Source organism: Melanerpes formicivorus, unplaced genomic scaffold (genome assembly GCF_026170545.1).
Source record: "Melanerpes formicivorus ecotype bairdi unplaced genomic scaffold, bMelFor1.0.p_v2 SCAF_16, whole genome shotgun sequence".
Classification (NCBI taxonomy): Eukaryota; Metazoa; Chordata; class Aves; order Piciformes; family Picidae; genus Melanerpes; species Melanerpes formicivorus.
The window spans coordinates 13676820-13693432 of NW_027142368.1; the positions used below are offsets into that span (position 1 = coordinate 13676820).

The 16613-nt window shown below is 37.9% G+C and overlaps 1 protein-coding gene across 4 annotated transcripts in view; it reads left to right on the forward strand.

The window, feature by feature from the left end:
• CARS1 (cysteinyl-tRNA synthetase 1) overlaps positions 1 to 16613 on the forward strand; it is a 35167-nt gene that overhangs the window by 6182 nt on the left and 12372 nt on the right. For all 4 annotated transcript variants that reach the window (XR_010988559.1, XR_010988560.1, XM_068148307.1 and 1 more), the window contains 15 exons: positions 2240 to 2331; positions 3188 to 3276; positions 3568 to 3664; positions 4095 to 4193; positions 4489 to 4638; positions 5913 to 6053; positions 6814 to 6902; positions 8008 to 8129; positions 10164 to 10276; positions 10794 to 10922; positions 11143 to 11272; positions 11887 to 11990; positions 12938 to 13035; positions 14352 to 14541; positions 15002 to 15070. Coding sequence is in view for 2 of the 4 variants with exons in the window: in XM_068148307.1 (XP_068004408.1) it covers positions 2240 to 2331; positions 3188 to 3276; positions 3568 to 3664; positions 4095 to 4193; positions 4489 to 4638; positions 5913 to 6053; positions 6814 to 6902; positions 8008 to 8129; positions 10164 to 10276; positions 10794 to 10922; positions 11143 to 11272; positions 11887 to 11990; positions 12938 to 13035; positions 14352 to 14541; positions 15002 to 15070 (1712 nt within the window). In the remaining 2 variants the exon portion in view is untranslated. The remainder of the gene's footprint in view (positions 1 to 2239; positions 2332 to 3187; positions 3277 to 3567; positions 3665 to 4094; positions 4194 to 4488; positions 4639 to 5912; positions 6054 to 6813; positions 6903 to 8007; positions 8130 to 10163; positions 10277 to 10793; positions 10923 to 11142; positions 11273 to 11886; positions 11991 to 12937; positions 13036 to 14351; positions 14542 to 15001; positions 15071 to 16613) is intronic.

Below are 16613 nucleotides of genomic sequence, written 5' to 3' on the forward strand. Positions count from 1 at the left end.
AGCTAGTCTAATTTAATTGGTTTATAGAGACATCCTTGCTCAGGGAGTCATGAAATAATTAAAACATAGAGCTGTTGTGTAGTGCTTGCAATACCTACAAATGAATGCATGATGTCTGTCATTTTTGCTGATGGTTGTTGACTAATGTTACTCCAATGCCATCTCCTCATAGCCTGTCATTGTACTTGTTCTCAATTCCTAGCCCAGCAGTCGTTCAGTCAGACTGCTGCAGGTAGATTCTCATGTGTGTGTGTGTCTGCATGTGTTTGTGCTGGTTAGTAATTTCCTTTTCAGCAGTGAAGAGATCTAGCTCTGATAGCAAATTAAATGCCACTAATTACAATCTTTTTGCAGACTTTAAGGGATCAGACTATGCAACAAGAGGAAAGACTTCTGTTTTCCTGTCCATGAAATCTTTAACATTAAATCTCTGATCCTGAAGAGTTTTTCTTGTTATCTTCAAGATCTGTGCATATGTGTCAGGACTCTTGAACTGGTGTTCTGCGGCGTTCACTGTGAAAATGACATGTGAACCTGACACACTTCTTAGACCTTGGAATTATTTATTTGGTATATTGTAGAGCTCCAGGGGTGGATTAGAGCAAGTGAACTTCAGTTCAACCAGGAAGAAGACTAGCTGGCAGAGACATAGTTGAACAAACCCAGTAGTATGCCTTTGACTTTGCCCTTGGTGTCGGTGTAATGGATATAACGTGACACCTTACTCACAAGCTGAGAACTTTAGGGTGCACTATCTGGGTTTTTTCTTATGTTCAGTGTGGTTTAAGTAAAGAGAACTTTACAGGTTTATCTTTTATTTGACTAAGCCACAAAGGCTTCTTTCCCTGGGGGAAACATTAGCTGCAATTAAGCATACCAGCGTAATCTTTGTAAATCAAAGAGTAAACAAATCCATACCTTGGGTTTATGGTCTGTGTTATGGATAGGCTGCTCTTGAACTTGAGGTATTCTCTTCAGGAGTACCTCATCCAGTGGAGTGTTTAGAATAAACATATTGCCATGAATCCATAACATGGAGATTAAATGGAGGCCATTTGTGAGACAGAGTGATGCAGTTCTATATATGATTTTTTTTTTTCACTTAGGCAGTTATTCAAAAAAGGAAGGTGAGGAAGAGATTCATTTTTTTTATGCTGTGAGTGTTTACATTACTTGGTTTGAAACCAAAACAGTCACACGAAGCTATTAGGGTAACAGGGTTAATGAAGAGCACCCCGAGACGCAGGATCAGAAAGGCAATTTTGTTGTCAAAACAAGCAGTGTGTGTTATACTGTAATTGCAGTTAAAATACATACCATGAGAATTCCTAAAGACAGTGCTGTGCTGTGTATTTTAAGCTGGCAACCTTGCTGTATTTTGGAATTTCCTGGTTTTCCTTCATTCCTAGTTAATGTGATAATTGGCTTAACATCATTACAGCTGTAAGCAGCTCTGTGCATGGCAAACTGCAGCTCTTTGACATACTCATAGTTTGGTTGGGAAAAGCCAGGAGTTCAACAACTAATGTTGCTTTTTAAACATGTAGAAGAAAACAAATGCAAGGATATTGTCAGTAATGTTGCCTTGGGTTTCATCTCCTCTCCTTAAGGGCAAAATTTAGCCTTGTGCTGGATTGGAGCATATTTGTAGCAGACGAGTGTGTTCAGAAATGCCTCGTGTACAGAGCAGCAGTGCGTGATGGAAAGCTGAGGTTCTTTCTAAACCTTTCTGTCTCACATTCCTCCCAACCTGAATACACACACTCTGTCAATATTTGCTCTAGGGACTAACTCTGGGCTCTGGAGATTTTTTTTTGGAGATTCTGTGTGAAGTTTGTGACACTCTGTCCCAGTAAAATCTGGCATTGAAGAGAGCCCAGGACTGCCAGAAAACTCTATTAATAATTCATTAAATTCCAGAGCTCCTGTTAAGCCATTAACTAACTTCCACACCCTTACCCTCTTCCTTCCTGTTACTTGGATCAAAAATTAATAGAAATAGCAAGTTTAAGAGCAGAAAATAAATTAAGTTGAAAAAATTTACTTTGGTTTTAGTAGCTTTGCAGGAAGCTCTAACAAAACTAATTGGATTATTAGGATTGGAGTGATTTTATCTATTACATAGGGATTTGGGGTTTTTTTTAATGACTTAAAGATGTGGTAAGAAATTATCATATTGCAAATATGTTTGTGGAAAGTGTGTTTTCAGTTCTGTTTAAACTATTTCCCCCCCCACCAGGTAAAGGCAAGCGTGTGCAGCCCCCCTGGTCTCCCCCTGAAGGCACAAAGCATTCTAGGCTCTGCCTCTACAACAGCCTGACTCGAAATAAGGTAACTAAATGGAAAAGAAAAACAAAACAAAATGAAAACAACACAACAACATGGAGATTTCCATAGAAACACAAGTAGGGAAGTCATCAAATGTTTGTTTCTGAAGTGCTGACCCTTCAGTAGACAGGTTTGTGGATTGTATTTTGTGGGATGTTAACAAGCAGGTGCAGAGACACTGTGGCAGTCAACTGTGTTTGCTGGGTGTGTTATAATGTATACAATAAATACACATATACTACAAGCATGTGTCTGTATGTGTATAGTGCATGATACATGCTTCCCAATTGCAAGTTACCATCATGCAAAACAGCCAAGGGTTCAGCTGTAATACACAGTAATGTGAACATCTTTCTTTAGACATCTGTGCAAAAAAGCCTTGCCAATTATATCTTCATCTCATTATCATATAAACTGGTGAAGCTTCTGGTGGTCTGGTTTGAAGGCCTTTTGGGAAAGGGAGGAAAGATTAAGAATAGTGATGATACATGGGATATAGCATCCAAGTGTGTATGAAATTATTATGTTCTGTAACATTTTTCAGTGCAAAAGAAAGCCTGATCTTCCATTTCACAAACACAGCTTGAATAGAGTCCTACCTACTCCAGATGTTTGTAATCTGCTGTCTTGATTGGTAGGAGTGCAGGTAGCATAAACATTCACACCTGCTCTCTTTTGCATGATAAAGTTAGTGGTGATCTTTTCTTATGCTAACATTTGGAGTGGAGTATCTGTTCTTTTTTTGTGTGTGTGTAATTGTAATCCATATTTTCACATTCTAATGGCCAAATGTGGTGTTACTGGCCTGAGATCATGTCTTCAGTTTCTTCTGATCACTGTACCTTCCCTTTCAATTAAGGAAATCTTTCAGCCTCAAAATGGAAAAAAAGTCTTGTGGTATTGCTGTGGTCCAACAGTTTATGATGCTTCTCACATGGGACATGCCAGGTACTACAGTTCCTTATTTTGATATAGCATTTGAAGCAAAAGATCAATAGAAAAAAGAAGTCCTTTATTTAGATGAGTGTATTACTAGAAAATAATTTAGGCTCAGCATTTGAGATTTAAGATTAAAAGCATGTTACAGTGTTACATCATTGTGCAATTAAAAACTTACTAGTAGATGGGAGAAAACTAGTACTGGTATAAAGTTATTGACTTGGAGATTAGTTTGTGCAGAGAATAGAAATAGACTTGAGGTGTTCACTAATAACACCTATCTATCTTTTATGCTTTCAGGTCATACATCTCATTTGATATCCTAAGAAGAGTCTTGAGGGATTATTTTAAATATGATGTTTTCTATTGTATGAATATAACAGATATTGATGATAAGGTAAGATCTTTTTTAATTGTACTCTGGGCACAGAAGTCAGAGTCATAGGTAATTGCCATTTGATTAGCCAAGGCAAATCTTAACCCTTTTAAACTCAGACATACATTTTGTACACAGTATTATTGATTCCTCTCAGGTTTGTAGCATTCCTCTGGCAGCAAAGCCTGTGTTGTGTATAAATAAATGTTGTCATAAGTAGTGGAAACTAAGACAACAAAGATAACATCTTACTTGTCTGTCGTTGAGAGACCTACTTTACTCTGTTGAGGTAACTGATTAACTCATTATCATGTGTTCTGGGTTTTTATTGTGGCATGTAATCCTTGTAGCCTGGTAAATTTATTCTGCAATGCTTTTGGTGTGTAACAGATTACATTTGTGCTTTGTTTACCTATGTCTCTCTTCACAAAACTGCTTTCACTTATTTTAGATCATCAAAAGAGCAAGACAAAATCACCTTTATGAACGATATAGAGAGAACAAATCAGCACCAGATCAGCTACTTGAAGATGTTAAAACTGCCTCAGAGGTGGGTGCGGTATTTAATCCCTGCTAGTGTGTTAGCTCTTTACTCAATGTGTAGCAGAGCATCTGAAAAAATTACCCTAACTTTGCTGCTTCCTTAAACTTTCAGTTATTGTGGTTGAACTGGTACCACACAAACCAGAGTGTTTCAGTAGTTTGATATCAAAGCTTTTTCTCTGGCATAATGTATTATTCCTTATTAGCAAGGCACTACGTGGCTAAGACAATCTATTGTGTATAGGACATAGCACTACTGTTCTGCAAATTGTTTTCTAATAGTTTTTTTATTTTCATTGTAGCTCTTTTCAGTTAAATTAAATGAGACAACAGACCCAGATAAAAAGCAAATGCTGGAAAGAATTCAAAATGCAGTGAAGTCTGCTTTTGACCCTCTACAAGAAGCTGTGCAAGCAAAACTCCCTGCAGAAGAGATCAACAGATGTCAGGAGGTCAGTGTGAGATCTTTCATGAGTTATCTTTGGCTTATAATTGGTAGGGAGTTTAAAAACAATGTGCAGTTTGTAATAATTCCCTGAAACATGATGGAATTTTCTATTCATAAAAAGAGGACTTTTAGGCCTGAGGACCTTTATTCCTCATAGTCCTCAGTCCCCCATTCAGTACAGGAAAACTAATCCTTGAATTCAACTGTGTAGGTTTGGGATGCTGTTTTTACCAATTTTTATTTCTCCCATTGTGATAATTACTCACTTGTGTTTACCTTTCCTATGGTTTTTTTTCTCTATGATTTTTTTTGTCTTGACCAGTGAGTTTCAGTATAGATTACTGAGCATGCATTACTGAACATTTGAATACTGGTAGCAGTTTTCTATACAAGTGTTTCTGTCTCTGATCAGAGAAGGCTTCTGTTAGGATTATTCAGTGGCAATGAGGGGAACAGATGATGTGACGTAACTGCAGTATCACAGGATGTTAGGGGTTGAGAGGGACCTCTGGACATCTTTGAGTCCAACCTCCCTGCCAGAGCAGGACCATAGAATCTAGCACAGGTCACACAGGAGTGCATCCAGATGGGTCTTGAAAGTCTCCAGAAGAAACTCCACAACCCCTCTGGGGAGCCTGTTCCAGTGCTCTGTGACCCTCACATTGAAGTTGAGGTGGAACTTTCTGTGCTGTAGTTTATATCCATTTTTTCTCATCTTCGTCTTTGCCTTCCTCTTCTTTTTCACCTCTGCTCCTTTTTCACTCAACGATTCACTTCCCTTTGATCATAAGAAAAGAAACAAAATAATTACCCTAGAAGTATCAAAATTGCTCTTTAACCTTCCTGTCTGCTTCTGTGACAATCAGCATATGAAACATGAATGAAGACATGGCCAAGCAGTGCATGTAAGAACTGCTTTAGCTGAACTCACACAGAAACCAAAGTGAAGGTAATTTGTTTCATAGATGTACGTAGCTGTCCACCTTACTTAAGAGCTTAGGTCTTGCCCTGTGTTCACAGTATAAATTCTACACACCTATTTAAGTGATTGATATCAAAGCAGATACCACTTGTGAGTTTATGTTCCTTCCTCTGTTTGTTTCATCCATGCTTCTGAAGGACAGCATGGTAAAGATCTGGTAGAAGCACAGATTACTTTGTATTCAAAGCCAAGTGTTTTTTCCTTAAGCAAATCTCTCTGCTCAGGATCAGATCTTTCTTGAAGAGTTTAAACAGGGCATGTCTTTGATGGCTGCACTTACAATTTTTCTTTTATAGATACTGTTGGAAGAAGCCAAAGATTTGCTGTCTGACTGGTTGGACACAAAATTTGGCAGTCAGGTGACTGACAATTCCATATTCTCAAAGCTCCCCAAATTCTGGGAAGGGGAATTTCATAAAGATATGGAAGCACTCAACGTAAGTAAATTGGTTTGTGTTGTAAAAGTCTGTGTTCCATGCCTCAGAACACCCAGGATACAATTTAGCTCTTTAATAGGTTTCAAAAATCTTATGTTTAACCATATTGATAAAGCCTTTCCTTTAATATGAAGCAGTAGCTATTAAATGTGTTCCTGTTCTTTTTCCATCCCAGCAATCTTAAATCCACTGTGCATGTTACCAGAGTCAGTTAACTGGTGATTAAGTTTGATGTGTGCACTCCAGCCCTTCCCCTTGGTGTAATATAATCATCAGCTAATCCAGAAGTTTGAAAGAATCTGTTAGCTGGCCCAGTAGAGCCCTGCCAGCCTTAGCATTTAGACTGATTCCTTAGTCTTCAGCCCAAAGAAATTATGTGGTGACACAATCAAGAACAGATTTATCTGTCTGGAATGCTGTATCATGTGTAGTGGTTTAGATCAGTGAAGGTTTGTTTATTAACCTGCAAATCACGGGGACTTATTGCCTGTTCTGTCAGAGGTGCAATAGATATAAGAGCTATCACCTCCTATAGTAGTTTTTTGTCAGTATTGCCTTAAAGGCTGAGGGAATAATGTCCACAACACATTGTTTTAGGGCAGAAAGCTTGAAATAGGAGTCTTAGATTCTACTCTCACTTGCTTTTAAGGCAATTTTTAACCAATGTATTTTATATATTAGATTTTGTGCATATTTGCATATGTATAAATATTTTTTTACATATATATGTGATATAAAATCCTGCTTTTTTTTCCTCTAGGTTTTACCTCCAGATGTTTTGACACGGGTTAGTGAATTTGTGCCAGAAATTGTGGATTTTGTGAAGAAGATTGTGGATAACGGTTATGGGTAAGTTTCCTGCTGGATGCTTTTACTGTGCACTGATTCTGTATCAGGGCTAGAGAGGTTGCTTTCAGTGCTTAACTGTGTACTGTTTGCTCGGTTTTCCTATGCAGTCCTCCCATAAGTAATGTCTGATCAGAGAAAGGAACTTCAGGTTCCTTTGCAACAGACCTTTATTTGTGCTATTCTGTTCTTCTTAGAGTGGTGTAACAAAGACAGAAGTTAAATGAGTAAATGTGCAGAGTGAAATCCGCACTCACTAAAATAAATAAACAAAGTCTCATGCCCTTGAACTGTGTTTGACTCCTGGCCTTCAGAAAGGGGTTTCAGAAAAGGATTCATGAGGAGATGGTTAGAAATCAGTTGTAAATAAAATGCTTAATAAAGAAGTAATTGTGAACTGTTTTCCTGTCATTACCTGATATTTGTGGAAATCAAGCTACTGCTCTGAAAGTTCCTAAGCATTGTGATAGGTTCCTGTCCAAAATTGTTGAGTTCTCTTTCTGGTAATAGCCTTAATTTTTTGATATGGATGCAATTTTGTGGTGAAAAAGGCAAACCTGTGGTTCAAATTGCCATCATTTCTCTTGCTTTAAATGAAAGGAAAAAAGAGACAGTTCAAAATTGTTTGCACTGAATTATCAACGTTCCTGGTGGTCCTGAAACTTGCTTTGTGTCATAGTTCTTACTATGGACTTGCTTTTCTGACAGATTTTATTATGGCTCCAGTGGGATGAAATTAGCAGAGTGGAGGAGGACAAAACATATTGAAACAAACATGATTTGTATTACATTGTAGCAAAATATTGAAAGGGACCAGAAGTATTGTAGCTATTTCTCCTCTTGGGGCTGTTATCTGATGTCTCACTTCTTAAGAGTTTAACAAAAATGTTGTTTTCCCTTTGATCAGTTTTAATATGCCTTTCAGTGATCAGTCTGAAGTCTTTAGGGTAAGGTCTTAAAACAGGCTCACCTATGACATCATTACACTACCGGGTAGTAGTATACAGTGTTTAGCTTCACTAGAAAACTTAAGGCAGTGATTTTTTTGGATGAAATTCAGTTAAGTCTTGGTAGAAAGTTAGCTAAATAATGATCTTTAACTTTTCAGGTATGTGTCCAATGGATCTGTATACTTTGATACTATGAAGTTTGATTCCAGTGAAAAACACTCCTATGCTAAGCTGGTTCCTGAAGCTGTAGGTGATCAAAAAGCTCTCCAAGAGGGTGAAGGTAATAAAAGGAAAGAACATTTGCTTGAATTGCTGAAGAAACTGATGATGTGTTTATCTCTTCAATTGATTTCACTGACATTTGAATCTCAGTAGTTGTCAGAGTTGAGTGGTTTACCTGCTGTGCTTCCTGTAACAAGAGATGTCTTTTCAAAGCCAGCACTTTCCTGAAAATTATTAATATGAAAATATGGAGAAGCAGTATTCTTTCTGAGATGGTTTGGGGCTGGATTTTTTTGCTTGTTTTGGTTTTTTGGGGGCTCATCATTGTGAATGGCTCAGACATTTGACTACAGTCCAGTTATTTGCTGTTCATCTGAAGTAAAGTAGGAACAAAGGTGGGTCTCCCCTGTGCCAGGTGAAAGCTCTCCACCTCAGGCTGTGGTTATTTCAAGACAAATATTTGGCTGCTTCTTCCACAGTGAGAACTGTTTTTACTTTGTAAACCTTGTGTGTTGAGCTAAATCCAAATATAGACATTTTTTTTTCAGTTGAGCCATAGCAGAAAAGTAGATTAAAATGCTCAATAAACATCATTAGTTATCTGCTCCTAGGGTTATACAATTTTAGTAGCAAATCATCCAGAAGGTCTACCAAAAGCATATTAAAATGTTTTCATATGACACTCATACTAGGTGAAATTAGGGCACTCAGTCTAGGTGAAACAAGCAGAATCTGGGAGCTGCAGCTTAAAATGGCTATGATTTTTCTTCTTAATTCAAACCCTTATAGCTGATACCTTCTGTGTGAAATAAAAGGTGCTACCTTAAACCTTACTTATGTGGTAAAAGGAATGTGTAATGCCTAGCACTTTTGCTGAATTGTTGTGTCCTTTTGCAAATGGGAACTGGTGATGAGTGATTGATTTTCTAAGACTCTGCATATGTCAATTTATTGCATGTCAGTTTAGCTGCTTTGGCTCACTTATGGTGATTGTCCTTGCCCTGACAGGCAATGTCATTTTGACTGTTTCAGGCAGCAGGAATGCTAAAGATTTTAAAGTTAAAATTAGTGTAAATAAAAGTCTAATAGTTTTGAATATAAAGTAAATAGTGTTGGATATTCTAAACAGCTGAGATTGCAGGTATCTCAACCTGTACATCAAAATTAATTGACAAGTTTAACTTGAACTTTGTCTTTATCTTGGATTCTTAGGTAGCAGGTGCTATTGTTAACCACTTTTAGTCTTGGACAGTACTGCAGAAATGGTAAATTTCCTGTGTTTTAGAAGTGTTATAATGAGAGTAGCACCTAAATGATCATAAGGTGCTGACAGCAAATACTGCATAACACATTTGTGATGGTAACAAAGCAGTAAATGTAGCTATTGAACAGCTCCCAGCCATTCTCTGCAGCTGCTGAGATTGGGAGGGGAAGAAATATCCTAAAATTGTGTAGTGTGTGCAGAGTGAGACAATCTTAGTCTTAATTTAGATCCTTCTAATTCTGGAGTGAGCTGACTCTGCAGTCCTATTTGTCTATGAGCATGGGGTTGTTTTTTTGTTCTTATTTCTTTTTCTGTAACTGCAGTATTGGAATTGTGCTTGCAGAGAGAGTGTAGATGAATCTGGTGTCAAAACTTAAAAAGCAGTGCAGCTGATACTTGTTGAAAGATCTCCTGTCAACCAAACATTAAACAGAACCCCAAAGGATTTTCAAGGCTAATTATGAGGAATTTTGAGAGCTGACTGTTTTTATTTTCTGGCTTTTTAAAATGTCTTTCTTTAATCTACTTGATGTAAGTTACAGGAAGGCCAGGTATCAATAAGATTAGATCAATGAGATTTAGAGACTGGATGGGGTGCTTGGTGCCATGGTTTAGTTGATTAGATAGTGTTTGATGATAGATTGGACTCAATGATCTCAAAGGTCTCTTTCAACCTGGTTAAATTCTATTCTATTCTATTCTATTCTATTCTATTCTATTCTATTCTATTCTATTCTATTCTATTCTATTCTATTCTATTCTATTCTATTCTATTCTATTGCTGGTGCTTAAGTTAAATGTATACATTGGCATTTTCCCTTTTCAAAGGTGACCTCAGCATCTCAGCAGATCGCCTGAGTGAGAAACATTCTCCAAATGATTTTGCTTTGTGGAAATGCTCCAAGCCAGGAGAGCCCTCATGGGATTCTCCATGGGGAAAGGTAAGGGCATTAGAACCAGGATTTAGATCTTAAACACCTTACTAAATGGCATGTTACACAAATACTTTGCCTCACCTCATATTAATAATGTATAGATCATGGAGATCATGTATTGAATCATAGATCATTTGGAATGTGTGTCAGTCTGATACCTTTTAAACAGAAGTCTGTTTGTAGGCTTATGATGGCTGTTACTGATAATTAGTTCTTTATCTACAGACTTTATCTGCAACAATTCCTATAAATTTTTTTGCCCTTTTGATAAAAAATACCAATGTAATTTAAAATTATAATAATAATAATAATAAGCAGGATAATCAAAGCATCACATATTCCATGTTTGATCATCAAATTGACAATATACTTTTATGAAGCTGAGTCTAGGAATCATTTCTTCTTAAGAAAACTGTTATCCCATTTCCTCAGGCATGTAACTGCTCGGGGGCAAGGGGAATGGTACATGGGCAGGAGAGGAAGACAACTAACTGGTAGCCAAGAATTGTCTTTTTCTTAACAGGGTCGTCCAGGTTGGCACATAGAATGTTCTGCTATGGCTGGATCCATCCTAGGAGAGTCGATGGATATTCATGGAGGAGGGTTTGATCTCCGCTTTCCCCACCATGACAATGAGCTGGCACAGTCTGAGGTGAATGCACTGGCTTTCAGTTTCTGCAGTCAAAAAGCAACGTGCTTTCCTTTGGCAGCAACTTAACACAAATCCATCAGTTCATTTTTAAAACTTTTAAGTGTGTTTTGTCTAAGCCTCATTCTGTCTTCTCAGGATTTTATTCTTAAGTTATCCTACTTCATGGTATGTGTGTAAACAGCATCAGCATGGGGTCTTTGGGGTTTTGTTTTTGCTGTAGGCTTACTTTGACAACGATCACTGGGTTCGGTATTTTCTGCATACCGGCCACCTAACAATTGCTGGCTGTAAGATGTCCAAGTCTTTGAAGAATTTCATTACCATAAAAGATGCATTGAAGAAACACACAGGTAAAAAATTACTTTGCAATTTGAGTTCCTTAGATATGCTTTGAGTGGTGAGTGCAGTAATTTTGCTATTCAGGAGTTCCCAAAACTGGCTAACTTCATGTGTCTGTCTTCTTCACTAACTTTAGAACAGCTTCTGTGTTGGTATTATATGTGGGGGGAAAAGTGTTCTTGCCTTTTAAGGTATACTGATAATAACAGTATCAAAAGTTATGTTCTTAACCACTGCAGTAATGGAGGCTCTAAAAATCCTTTAGATTATAGAATCATAGAATCAATAAGGTTGGAAAAGACCTCAGAGATCATCAAGTCCAACCTGTCACCCAACACCTCTAAGTGATCCTCAAAAGATCTCCATGTCTTAGAAGTCTGTGCTCTCTGAGTGAAGTAGAAAATAAATGTTCTCTGGTACTGATAAGCCTCCATAGACAGCAGTCACATCAGAGACTAGAAGGGGCAGAATGACAAAGCAGGCTCACACCCTGAACCAGCTTATGGACACTGAAAGACTGCATTTCAAAACCAAATCATTAATCTAGAATGAATCAGAACATGATGCTTGTTGTTATGATTGTTGTTATGATTCTTTTCCTTGTTTATTTTGAAACTCCTAATAGCACGTCAGTTACGGTTGGCATTCCTCATGCACTCGTGGAAGGATACACTGGATTATTCAAATAACACTATGGAGTCAGCTATTCAGTATGAGAAGTTTATGAATGTAAGTGAGCTTTCCATTCCTCCTCCAGCCCTAAGCTTTGTGCTTCAAGTAGTAGAACCCAGTGATTATATAGGCCATGTCCACAGACTGAGAGTTTGCCTTTTGAATTCATCACAGTGTTTGTTTAGCTGCCACCGAACATTGAAATCCTGTAATTCCACAGACAGTTAATTTCTCTGCAGCTGGGTGTTCTCTCCAAGTTTTGGTGTCACTGACCAGCTTGGCATTTACATGCAAGATTAGTTTCTCAGTTCAGCTTGCTTATAGGACTCAGTCCAACAGGCAGATCAGACTTTACACAACTGTAGCCAAAGGGAAGAGGGAATATCATTCCTGCCTCATCTCACCACATAGATCCAGCATTTGCCTCTATGCCTTGCAGTCTTGCATGAGGGATCAGGCACAGTTACTTTCCCTACTTAATTTGGAGCTGTGATTTAAGCCCACATTTCCCACAAGGAGGCTATACAGCATTTTGGTTTCTTCAGCTGAAGCTATTCTGCTTTTTATGTAAAATGATTGGTTTGGGCCATGGACTAAGTGAACATGACTTCATAAAGCTGGATGCCCACATGAAAAAGGATCTCACTGTAAAGCCATTCTTTAGCTTCCATTGCTGGCAACACACTTAAACATCTGCCAGAGAAACTCTTGCCTAAACTGTTGTTAAATGGTATTGTATTTGAGCAGCTTGATGTTAGAGTATGTAGTGTATTGCACACTGGCAGAGCCAAGAGACAGAAGTGAGTTACACTTCAGCTGTGATTTAGAGAGTTATGCAAAATGTGTGGGTTTCCCTGTTTTCACAGACATTCTGTGACACAGACACAGATCCTGGCTGAAACAGTACTGAAACCATAAACTTACTTAAGAAATAATGCCTCTCTGTAGTAAATATTGGATGTGTCTATTTCAAACTGATTTTAAACTATGTTTTGCTTTCACAGGAGTTCTTTTTAAATGTGAAGGATATTCTTCGAGCTCCCACTGATGTGACAGGCCAGTTTCAGAAATGGGGAAACCAGGAAGCAGAGCTGAACAAAGGGTGAGTGGAGCATTTCTCCTTCCCTGTGAATAGCCATTGTGTAGCTATGGGCTTAATTCTTTTGCAAAATGCCTTGCTCTTTATGCAATGGTATTTATAAGCCTGTAGCACTTGCACTGAGTACCCCAACTCTGTAGAAGCTAGTGAATTTAATCTTGCAAGAGCTTTATGAAATACAGATGAAATTGCTAATTCCCCTTTCATTTATGTTAAGAGCACTGGCTTGCCTCATCATCCTGTTGATGAAGAGAAGGAGAACATTTTTGTTAGATAGCTGTAATTTTCTTCCCTACTGGAGATGTCTTTGTGTCTGAGAAGTGACTGATAATTCAGTTAGAACTGTGAAAATAATATTTTGCCCATCTCAAAGCACAGTGAGCAAACAGACAAACAGAAGTTAAATGACCTGACTGAAAGCACAAAAGATCAGTGCCAGTGTTTGAAATGTGTTGTTGAGAGAGGCAGTGGTATCAATATTGCAGTCTGTCAGAAACAGCTTCCTGTATGACTTCTATTATGTGTGAAATTGAAAACAGAAACACTTCATGTTGCAGTATTGAAAGTGTTCCTAGTCCATTTCGCTATTGTGGACTGGGATGTTGACTATTGAAGGACCAAGTGCAGATGGTTCTGTTTAGTAATGTGCTCTAAAAATTTCATCTCTAACTGGAGGATGGTAGAGATAACTCTTTTTGTTTTCAAGAGGGAAGATAGTAAGTAATAGGTCAAAAGGAAGGGACAAAGAGGAGCAGAGAATATGCTTTGGAGATACTTGTTTTTGTCTCTTTTCTCTTAACGCATCTCTTTTCACTGGAAAAAAAGTTTGTTACTTGAAACAGTAGTGTGATAAAGTAGTATTCTATTACTTATGGTGCCTATTCATGAACAGCATGTGAATTTATTCCTTATATCTGCTTACAACAGCTTCATAACACTTCACATTGTGGTAAATTAACTTCCAAATTGGTGCTCCTCACTGGAAAGATATACTGTGCTTGTACAAGTAAACACATGTAAGGTAGCAAATAAAGAATTTGTACTGCTTTAAAAACCACTATGAAAAGGTCAGTTTGATGTGATTTCTTTGGATAGTTGTGTCTAATTAGACTGCCCTGCTTGCCTTTGTCCCTAGCAGCAGAACAGGCATCGTGATAATGCCTTTTTGTTGCTCATGTGGTTTTCCTTCAAACGTCAACTATGACCAGCAAAAGATTATCTCACTTTTAGGTCTCCTCACTCATCCAACAGGGATTCTCCAGAGTAGGTAGTAGGTACTTTTGACATCCATAGTGAAAAAATTGTCTTTTTCTTCTTAGCTTTTACGACAAGAAGGCAGCAATTCACGAAGCACTGTGTGACAACATTGACACTCGTTCTGTCTTAGAAGAAATGCGTTCGTTAGTCAGTCAGAGTAACTGCTATATTGCTGCCAAGAAAGCTTCCAGACAAATGCCAAACAGACTCCTCCTAGAAAACATCAGTGCCTATCTCACCCAAATGCTAAAGGTATGTAATGGCAAGTAGTGACGTTGCTATGGCACTGTGCAATTCTAAGCGTTGTATTCTTCAAGTATCTGTTACAGTCTTTAAGTCTTGTAGGAACTGGAGGTTTTCCACACACACCCAACCAAAACAACCCCAAATTGCAGGGTATGCTGCAGCAGGAACAATTTTGAGTCCTTTATGTTACTTTATCATTTCAGCTAGGATTTTATTGGTTAGAGGAGAGCCACTAATACAGGCAAGGAAAATTAGATAGTAGAAAAAATATGAAGTCAGGCTGTCAAATCTGACAAACTTGAAGCTAAATCTGCTGTAAAATACAACACATCTTATTAGAGCAATGAATGGGTTAAATGGGTTAAATGAGAGCTAGGTAGCTTCATGTAATTTTGCTTAGATTTCACATATCTGTGACTTGATGTATACAATCTTATCTTTCTTCTTTTTCCCTTTCCTTGACCAGATTTTTGGTGCCATAGAAAGCGATGACACAATTGGTTTCGCTGTTGGAGGGACTAGTCAAAATATAAATGTAAGTGAAGGACAAAGTACACCATACAAAATTACTCTGTGTCCTTTGAAAGCTTAGGTTAAAGTGATTATATTACTGATCTGTAGCCAAATTACATTTTTTTTCCTCTTTAACATTTGCATCTGAAGTAATTAATTGGCTTAGGGAGCAGAATTTTATGAGATTTGGGGGTTTTTTTATAGGTTCGTTTGACTTAATGACAGACAAATTGTATAGCAACCAGAAAAGAATTATCTTGTCTTCTGAATGATGAGTCTGTTTAAAAAACCACATGTTAACTGCAGACAGCACATGTTATGGTCTGAAGAGTCATTACAAGTATTTGTATGTTAAGTAGTTTCAAAAATATAATTATACTAATTAAACTTCCTTGTGGTAGACCAAAAGCCAGCCTGGAGGCAGCTGTAGTTTTATCCACATTTCAATCTCTTTCTGAGCTCATTTGTAGCCACAGTTTTTATCTGGCTGTGGCAGGCTGTTTTGCTTTGGTCACCCAGCAGTTCCACTCTGATTTCTCTGGAAATACTTGGAAGATACCTGAAGAAAGTGCTGATGTAATAACAGTAATGATTCGTGGTGCAGGCAGGAAAATAACTCCCTATGAAAGCTAATAACTTTGCTCTCTTTGTTTATGCAAAAATTGTGACATGGACAAATCAGTGCTGTTTTTCAGTTATTTTTTCTGCATTCCAAGATGTGTTTTTCTGTTTCTCCTTAGAAGGAGGAATTAAAACATTTGTAGTGTAACAAAAAAGCCAAAGTTCTTATTCATCAAAGGAGGATGAAAGCTTGCTTGTGCTTGAAGAATGTGAATGAACACTCATCTGATAATTGCTTATGCAAATACTTAATTACTGTGCTGTGGAGATCTCCAGTAAAGATGTAACAGGGATAATAGGGAAGATGCTCAGAATTCCATACCAAAACCCATCAATAGTGCATTTTAATTTGGCTTAGAATTATTTTGAATTTGAGAAGGGAGACAGCACCTTAACTTTTTTAGGGAAAATGAAAATTAAATTGATATTTAGCACTTCATTCAGGCAGTTTACTGCAGCTATGCTTTACAGAGCCTTGACAATAGCTTGGAACAGCATCTGTAAATGACTGAGAAAAGTGCATACCCTGACACTGCTTCATCTGCACGTTGAGCTACTTTCTGTGCACAGAGGGCAAATGGACATGTGGTTGTTGCCTGCATTCCTGAGTCTGTTCCCTCAGCCAAACTTGCCAGCAGTGGTTCCAGTTGTGAAACTGATTGCAGAGAGCTCACATTTATGAAAAGGTTTAACAGAGCCCCTCTGCTCCTTTTATATGGGCTCTTTTGGAGCATAATGGTGTATCTTGTCTGTTAATTGCACAGGAATTTGTCATGGCAGTTTAACAGATGGGAAAGAGACATGAAAAATGTAGGGGAAACAAAAGTGTCCATTTTTCCTCTCCCTTCTCTCCAAAGTACTGAGACCTTTAATTTAAGCAGTCCCCTTGGTGCCTGGCTTCTCCTCTTGGGACTCCAGAGAAGTGTTGGCAGACAGCACCGATC